Here is an 8588-nt window from a genome sequence, read left to right on the forward strand (position 1 = left end):
AAGCTTTTTAATCTATCTGCCTTTCAATTTCGTCTTTCTATACCTCTTTCTAACGGTTCTTCCTCATCCCTTTCCATTGGTCTATTTCGCTCTTTCGTATCATTCTTTGGAGTATAGTGGCTGAGTATCATCTGATGGTGTGTTGTAGTTGAATATCTTCATACGAGGTGTCTCCAGACCTCAGAGGCCAATGGCTCATTGACTTCTAGAAATCAAAACAAGAACGATGAGGGACCGAAATAAGAGTATTTAACTTTTGATTCTTTATCACACGCTTAATCAATGGCTTTTTGTGGTATAACTGAAAAATCCCAACACAGCTTATTTTGCGGCCAATTTCTCGCGGCGAGCACGAACACCCTGAGCAAGGGTCTCCAACACATCTACGGTATCCTCCCAGTGGATACAGGCATCGGTGATACTGACACCGTACTTGAGACCAGCCTTGCCCTCTGCGGGAACCTTCTGGTTGCCTAGAACGAGTCAGCATAAATTCCAATCCCAAATCCGAACATAACGAAACTCACCCTCGTTGATGTTACTCTCAATCATAACACCCATGATAGCCTCCTCACCGGCAGAAAGCTGCTCAGCAATAACAGCAGCAACCTTAGGCTGATTCTTGTGGTTCTTCTCCGAGTTTCCATGGCTGCAGTCAACCATCAAGCGAGGCCGCATGCCCTTAGCATTAAGCTTATCCTTGGCATCCGCAATACTAGCAGCATCGTAGTTCGGGCCCTTCTTTCCACCCCGCAGAATCACGAAACAATCCGGGTTTCCAACGGTTCCAACAATAGAAACAACACCGGGCTTCGTAACAGAAAGGAAGTGATGGGGATGCTTAACAGATCCAATGGCATCAACAGCAACATCCAGCGACCCATCCGTTCCATTCTTGAATCCAACGGGGAAAGAAAGACCAGACGACAACTCCCGGTGAACCTGCGACTCGGTGGTGCGAGCCCCGACAGCACCCACAGACAGACAATCTGCCAGGAACTGCGGCGAGATGGTATCCAGCATTTCGGAGGCAATGGGCATGCCCTTATTCGTGAGGTCGACGAAAAGTTGGCGCGACATGCGCAGACCCTTGTTGATCTTGAACGAGTTGTCAATGTCCGGGTCGTTGATGAGGCCCTTCCAGCCGACTGTTGTGCGCGGCTTCTCGAGGTACGAGCGCATCACGATCAGCAGGTCGTCTGCGTACTTCTCCTTCATCTTCATTAGGCGGTCGCAGTATTCCAGTGCCATTTCAGGGTCGTGGATTGAGCATGGTCCAATTACTACCATCAAGCGGTGTTTTTTGTCTGTGCCATGTACGACCTCGACGGCCTCGGAGCGCCCTTGGAGGACCGTTTGGCGAGATTTCTCGGTTAAGGCGATTTCATGTTGGAGGAGATTGGGTGGGGTGAGGGGGTTGTAGCCGAGAACTGGAGAGGTTAGAGGGGTTTGGAGAGGGGTTTGGAGAGGTTTTGGGAGAAATTGAGACTTACTGCGTGAATCTTCGAGGTGGTTGGTGTTGCCCACATTAGGGTTGTCAATGAAGAACTGGCGACGTCAGAGGGTTGAAGTGGGATGTTTAGTGAGGGGTGGGACCTTACCGACATGGTTTAAAGGGACGTCGCAAGTCAATTGAAGGAATTGAAAGGAATTGAGAAGTATAATTAAAGGACGAAATCAAGTCAAATTGCCAAGGTCAAAGAAACTTTAAGAAAGCGATGCTATGAGTCAATAGAAGTATAGGGATCCGATCGCATTCCCACGTGATCCGGTGAACGGCGCAACAGTTCCAATCACGGCGATGGCATTATAACTGTGGATTTAAAACATGTGAATTTCCCTTAGGGTTCTTTAAAAATGGCCCACTCCAGTGCTTTCTATCGGTTAGCTATGCAATTGCTTCCCCGCGTTCACATTGGCCCCTTTTGCACCCGACGATCCAGCTCCTGCAATCCACGAACCAGATCTTGACAAATATCTGCGTGCTGCTCTTTGACGTATTGCATTTGCTGCCGATATAGCTGCATACGGGATTCTTGCGCCCGGAATAAATCATCTAGCATCCGACCGCAACCTTGACGGTAAATCTCGAGTACGCGTGTGACGGTGGCTTTCTCTGCAGCCAGCTGGATGGAGAGATTCTAGAACATAATCAACGCATAATCTATTCAATAAATAAGCTGAACTTACCGCATTAGTCTGATGAAGCAGATTGTATGCGTCTTTCTGTGCCGCTTGCAAGGTCGATGTCCAATCCATTGGGTCTTCGTCCGAGGAGCGGTGTGATTGCATATCTGGCTGTGCTGATCCCGATATCTCGCTGCAGAATGATCGGTCAAATTTTCCTGAAGTTTGGACGCCCAGTCCCCTTTCTTCGATGGTTTGTTGGGAAGAAGTTGGGCCAGTCGCTGATCCCTTGTGTGGGTTAGCACCATCAACTGTCTCTTCCTGCGAGAAGGATGGTTGTTGGTGCTTGGTTTGCGGCGGCCAGGGGTGAGATTTGGGTAGTCTATCTGTTTCGATTCCGTATGCCTTGAACATATCTCTCTGGAACTTGGTCCAGATGACGCTATCGTATTTACCCTCTGTGGAAGGTTCGCTTTGGCTTCGATCATACTCACTTGGGCTGATGTCAGCGATTCTGGCCTCTTCTTCATAGATCGGTTCGCCATCCAAATCAAGTTGAAGTGCAACCGTGCTCCTAGTTGACTGGGGCACGAGTCGGGGACTGCCATTTCTGTCGACGATGCTTGCTTTTGAAATTGACTTGGAGTGCTGGGGAGATGCATAGTTGAATTCCGTCAGGGTGTCGTTGGGCAAAAGAGGCTTCTGAGACTCGGGTGTATGACTGGATTTATGTTTCTCGATGCATACTGCTGTGGGATCGATTGTCTTTCCTGCGATTGAAGTATCCGACGAGGTGGGTGCCGGACTTTCACAGGGTTTAGTCAGTTGTGAAGACGTGGTCGGTCCAGATCGTATGGGTTGCAAGGCCTCAAACCCGGACAAATGTTCTGTGCCCATGTGGTAGTCAAGAATCGAAGGGCCATCATCCATCAGACCTCTGCCTAGTTCAATATCAGAGCAGTCTTCGGTGCTAGATCTTGAGCTATGTCCCAGGGACTCCAAGAAGGAGCCCCAGGTGGCCATTCCGCCTGTCGCATCTATCTCTTCAGCTTCTTTGGTTTTATTGGTGATGACTGGGGACGGTGGTTTAATTGTTTCAGACTTGACTTGATGCTGACGACTCCCAACAGAAACTCTTCCTTCCGGTACTCGCTCGATTTCTGCAGGCTTCAGTGCAGCCTGGACCGGCGGCGACTCGGGCTGTCTCTTCTGGGGAGACTTTTCGGGCTCGACTAGATCAGATGAGATGATGATAGGGGCATCATCCTTAACGATAGGCTCATGCTGAGACTCTTCATTCCCGTGAAGCGCGAGCATGAGTTTATTGCCCACATTCTGAGCTCTGCCGTTTTTCTTGGAAACGCTCGTCTCACGGACAACCTTGGTCTTCGTACTTTTCCTCTGTGCTTTTGACTCATGAATGGTGATCTTGGAAGCATTCTCTTGAATTTGCTTTTTCGCACTGCCGTCGGAACTGGAAGATGTATCGGCTCGCGCAGTAACGACCTGGCTATTGCTATTTTGTTTGTTGAGCTGTGCCTTATGCTCCAGGATGCTGATCTTCTGGCTTTGAGACGGAAACTTGATGCCATAATCGAAACCCGAAGAAGAGTCACTTGTCACTGATCTGCTGCTTCGAATCTCGACACTCACGCGAGGGCTAGTCTCTGCTTTTTTCTTGTTGTTATCCTTTGGTGGAGATGTCTGATGAGAGGCCCCGGGTAGATCCTTGATGTTCTTCACGACAGGATGATTCAACTGATTTGGCAGCGGTGGCTCATCTTTGTCAATGGTAGCGGCGAGGGCACTTGCTGCAAGAGTTATCAATGGCAGCTGTGATGGTTTGGCCTTCTCTTGCTTGGCTGTGTTGCTCTTTGTCGGGTTTGACTTTCTGCGCTTGGCTGGGGCAGTTGATGGTTTCGATGGCTTTGTCCGCTTGTTGATTGTTCTTATATCAATTGTCTTCGATTTCTTGGGACCTGTATGCGCAACAGAGGTTCTTCCACGGCTTGCATTGGCCTCGACTATCTCATTTGGCGTAGGCCGGAGATCTTCATCCCAATCTACCTCCTGAGGGTTGCTTCTTGGTCGTCTTGGTTTGGTAAGCTTCAGTCGAACAATCTTCGAGTCAGAGGTTTTCGCTGGAGGATCCTGAGGATTTCGATGACCTGAGTGTCCGGGGCTTTTAGCAGTTTCACTGGCCTGGCCCACATCGACGGGTGCAAATGACCCCGAATTCACCGTTGCAGTCATCATGCAGTCATCTCACATTATAATTGAAGCTTGTGGATGGAGTGTAACGAGAGAGGTTGGTTTCGGCGATGGAGTGCTCTGAAGAAAAGGGCTCATCACATGATACCGTCAACTAATACCCGATCACCACCTGGGCATGTAGATGTCAACAACAGTGCTGGGATAGAATATACTTGCTGGAAAATTATTTCGGGGCTGTCATTTAATTTGCAGGTAATTTGCTAGACGCATGTAGGTATTCAATTTTGGCTATCTCGTCAAAGGTGAGCAAAAGATCTCTACATAGAAGGAACTATAGCCTCAAGTGTTCGAGTGTGAAAACAATGTCCCATTCCTCCCATGTACAACGTTGAACATTGAACTGTTGTACAAGATTTAAGTGGAGATATTTTCTATTTTTATTGCTTGACATTTGACAGGTTACCCCAGATTTCCCCGATCACATGTGAGGTACATATCCAGATCGTTTTGTATGTTCTCTCTATCTTCATCAACTTTCACCTCTATCTCCCTCCTGCATCTTCATCTTCACAAACCTGAGAAACCATGTCTCACCCGCTCGGCCCGCGCAAGCCCCGAGACCCGTCAATTACACCGGTTCCGCGATTACTAAGCCACCAGCAATTCATCTGGTTCGCTGCAACGGAGGACGATGTATCAATTCGTCCGAATCGTGGCTGAAGAGCCGCTTTATAAGCCATGCGTATGTATTCGCGGCTAACCCCTTGATGGATGCGCCAGTCCAGTTTTCATACGTTCAATATCGCGTTATATTTCTTCAATATGGCAAACCCCTCAATACCCGACGAGGCGGCTCCAGTCTCTCGGTGCCGATTCAGCGCATTTGAATCTCTAAGCAAACTACGAAATCTTCTCCCTGGTCCTCTCGCGAAACAAAAAGTCGAATTCGATTCCACCCCCGTTCCAATAACACCCGTTAGCCGTCGCAGAGCCTCCAGCTTGGCTGTTTCCCTCGATAGCGATGAACACCTTGCGGAGAAGATCTCTACGCAGCAGGAACACGGCCATGCAGTTAAGGAAACAGACAAAACAGTCCTGTACCTCGCCTATGGATCAAATCTGACATCCAAGACATTCCGCGGAATGCGCGGGATCAAACCGCTCTCGCAAGTCGGCGTCTTCGTCCCAGAACTCAGACTCACCTTCGATCTTCCCGGGATCCCGTACGCAGAGCCCTGCTTCGCAGGTACACAATACAGAGATGTTTCCCCGACGCACGACGAAGCACACCACTCCGACAGCGAGGAGCTATCCGAGAAGGCAAATCTGATGGGATCCGCTATCCCGCGGTATCACAAGCGCCGATGGAGCAAGCCTCTCGTCGGCGTCGTGTACGAAGTCACGCTCGCAGACTACGCCAAAATCATCGCTACAGAAGGCGGCGGCCGCGGATACCGCGATGGCGTCATTGACTGCCACGCCTTCCCGGACTCGTACAATTCCTCCGACCCTGTCCCCGAATACCCCTCCACGCCGGCCTTCAAAGCGCGCACGCTGCTCTCGCCAGCTGCAGATGATGCCCGGCTTCGCTCTCAGTCGCAAAAGACTGGCGCGCAGATCACCAAGCCGAAACTGTCGTGGTGGCATACTGTTTGCTTGCATTTCCGACCTGATCCTGACTATGCGCAGCCTTCGGCGCGCTATCTTGGGTTAATTAAGGATGGTGCTGAGGAGCATGATCTTCCGGTTTCTTATCGGGAGTATTTGGCGCAGATTAGAACTTACCATATTACGAGTACGCGGCAGAAGGTTGGGAAGGTGCTTTTCTTGGTTTTGTGGGTTCCTTGGGTGCTGTTGACTTTGGCCCTGTCGAAGATCTTTGCTGGGCCTGATGGTCGGAGCCCTGCGTGGCTGGTGGCGCTGGCTAATGCTTTGTTCTCGGGGATGTGGACTAGCTATGATTGTTTCTTTGTTGGGGTCTTTGGGGATGGTGAGCGAACTCTGGATGATATCCCGGCCTGATGTCCATAGATTTGATGCCCTGATGCGTACATGTACATAAATATCGGCAGTCACATACAAAGCCTTACACATGTAGAAGTCTCCGTCATAATCACAAAGGAAATTAAATTCAGATGACTCCTCGAAGCACACAGTTTTCGAAAGGAAATGAAAAAAAGAATATATCTAGGATACAGATACAGGTGTTCGGGGAGCGTTCTAACAAAACACAGAGACAGCGACCAATAGATAGACACAGATGGAAACAAAGAGGCCTTTTCGGGGCCTAGCCGGGGTTGTGGTATGAATATTCCCCAGCCATGCGGCCCCGTGGACCTCTCATATTTTCCCACTCAAAAACAAAGGGTCATGCTGCAACTTTAACGACGGGGACCGATGGGGGGGCTGTACACGATCTTCCGGGTCTTGAGAGGGGCCCACTTGTAGCGCTTGACCCAGACGGAGATGGCGAAGAGACCGGTCAGAAGGGCAACAGCCTTGACACCCATCTTCTTGCGGTCGTCCATCTCGGGCTCGGCGGACCAGTTGAGGAACTCGACGACATCCTTGGCCATCTGTGAGGTGGTGGCGGGGGTGCCGTCCTCGTACTCGACGACACCGTCGAACAGGACACGGCCCATAGCAATACCTGTTGCTCGGTTAGAGATTCTGGATGTCAATATGGAAATTTGTCGTCACATACCGGTACCGGGGAAGTAGGGGTTGAAGTTCATGCCCTCGGCGACGTTGGCACCAGCGGGGGCCTCATCGGGGTAACCAGTGAGCAAGTTGAAGACGTAGTTGCAGCCACCGTGACGGCCCTTGATGATCAGGCTCAGATCGGGGGGCAGGGCACCGGCGTTGGCAGCACGGGCAGCCTCGTCGTTGGGGTAGGGAGCGGGAATGTAGTCGGAGAGCTTTCCGGGGCGCTTCTCGATGATACCCTCGCTGTTGGGCTCGGTGTCGTACTCGTTATCCTCGGCCATGGCCTTCATCTCATCGACGGTGTGCATGGTTCCGACCATTGAGCGCCATGGGACACGGGTAAGGGAGTGGCAAGAAGCGCAAACTTCACGGTAGACCTGGAAACCACGGCGAAGGCTTGAATGGGGTTAATACGGCGTGAGCAAAAATGTGACTTTTAGGGGTGGTCACTCACGCAGCGTGGTCAAAGGTCTTGTTGAATCGCTCGTGAACCCAGGGGTACTGAGTGGCGTGCAATCTGAAGAAAATCCCGTCTGTTAGCTTCAATCCTTTCCAATTTGGTCGCACAATGCTCGGCCCGGTGCGCGGGAACCGCGAGTTTGTGACGATCTTCCATGGGCAGTTTGACTCACCCCTCCTCAGCGGGTGTCATGGCGAAGGCCTCTTGGCCGTAGAGGTGGTAGTACCATGCGGTGGAACCGGCGGCGGCAGCGGTTGCGAGGCCGGCAGTGAGTGTGAGGTAGAAGGGGGAGCTGGCGGCCTCGGCACCGGCGGCAGTGGAAGAAGCACGCTGTTGATAATTAGTAACAAATCCCTTTGATATAAAGCAAGTGATGCTAGTTGAATCGATTGGCCTATTCCTTAAAGGTCAATTGGAGTTGTCGTACCGTGGACTTCCCGAGGGATTGGCGTGCAAAGGTCCGGTTGGACGCGCGCAGAATCGAACGTCCCAGCATGACGAAATATAACCCTCCAAGCAATTGAGAATGGATGGGAATTGGGTGCTGAATCGCCAAAGCGAGAGAGGGGTGAGTGGGGAAGGGGAGGATGGAACAGGAGAGAGGTGCTCTTGGAGGTTGGACGTCGAAGTTGCAAGTTTCTTCGTTGATGATTACCCCTTCGTTCTGATTGGCTGGGCGGCTCCTGGGCGGCCACCGCACTGCGCTAGAAAACTGATTTTCGGAACAAGTTCACTCTTGTATTCATGTCTGCTTAACTACTGCTGTTCTATATTCTATATTCTTTATATCTGATTTTAATCGGTCAATCTGATATGATATCTACCTCCATGTTTTAGTATCGTGGGTTCTCCTTGGTTTTTTCTTGACCGGCTGTTCGCTTCCGGGATTCACCGAAAAAAGACCACGCATCACCGGAACAACAGAACTGTTCTAGTGCAAAGAGGCTCTCCAAATCACAATATTCTTTAAACTATTGTACATGTAGTCTCTTCCTCAGTTTGTACTTGAATTCTGTCTCGGGATACCCCCTGGGTCCACGTAGGTGGCAGCTACTACTTGGCAGCTCGTAGCTCATAGCTC

General features: G+C 50.6%; 3 protein-coding genes across 3 annotated transcripts; 1 reads left to right on the forward strand and 2 right to left on the reverse strand.

Annotated features, from left to right (window-relative positions):
* Nucleotides 1–321: 321 nt before the first annotated feature.
* Nucleotides 322–4383, reverse strand: N7529_007005 (3-deoxy-7-phosphoheptulonate synthase; the record flags this gene model as incomplete). The annotated part of the gene is made up of 4 exons (XM_057242532.1): nucleotides 322–473; nucleotides 528–1548; nucleotides 1962–2141; nucleotides 2191–4383. The coding sequence occupies 4 exons, from the start codon at nucleotides 4381–4383 to the stop codon at nucleotides 322–324; spliced, it is 3546 nt and encodes a 1181-aa protein (XP_057097891.1).
* Nucleotides 4384–5163: 780 nt separating this feature from the next.
* On the forward strand, nucleotides 5164–6363 carry N7529_007006 (uncharacterized protein; the record flags this gene model as incomplete). The annotated part of the gene is made up of 1 exon (XM_057242533.1): nucleotides 5164–6363. The coding sequence occupies one exon, from the start codon at nucleotides 5164–5166 to the stop codon at nucleotides 6361–6363; it is 1200 nt and encodes a 399-aa protein (XP_057097892.1).
* Nucleotides 6364–6722: 359 nt separating this feature from the next.
* N7529_007007 (ubiquinol--cytochrome-c reductase catalytic subunit CYT1) lies at nucleotides 6723–8003 on the reverse strand (the record flags this gene model as incomplete). Its single annotated transcript, XM_057242534.1, has 5 exons — nucleotides 6723–6991; nucleotides 7046–7443; nucleotides 7502–7564; nucleotides 7680–7837; nucleotides 7935–8003. The coding sequence occupies 5 exons, from the start codon at nucleotides 8001–8003 to the stop codon at nucleotides 6723–6725; spliced, it is 957 nt and encodes a 318-aa protein (XP_057097893.1).
* Between the last annotated feature and the right edge of the window lie 585 nt (nucleotides 8004–8588).

The sequence above is a fragment of the Penicillium soppii genome (assembly GCF_028829465.1).
Source record: "Penicillium soppii strain IBT 18220 chromosome Unknown utg000005l, whole genome shotgun sequence".
Taxonomy (NCBI): Eukaryota; Fungi; Ascomycota; class Eurotiomycetes; order Eurotiales; family Aspergillaceae; genus Penicillium; species Penicillium soppii.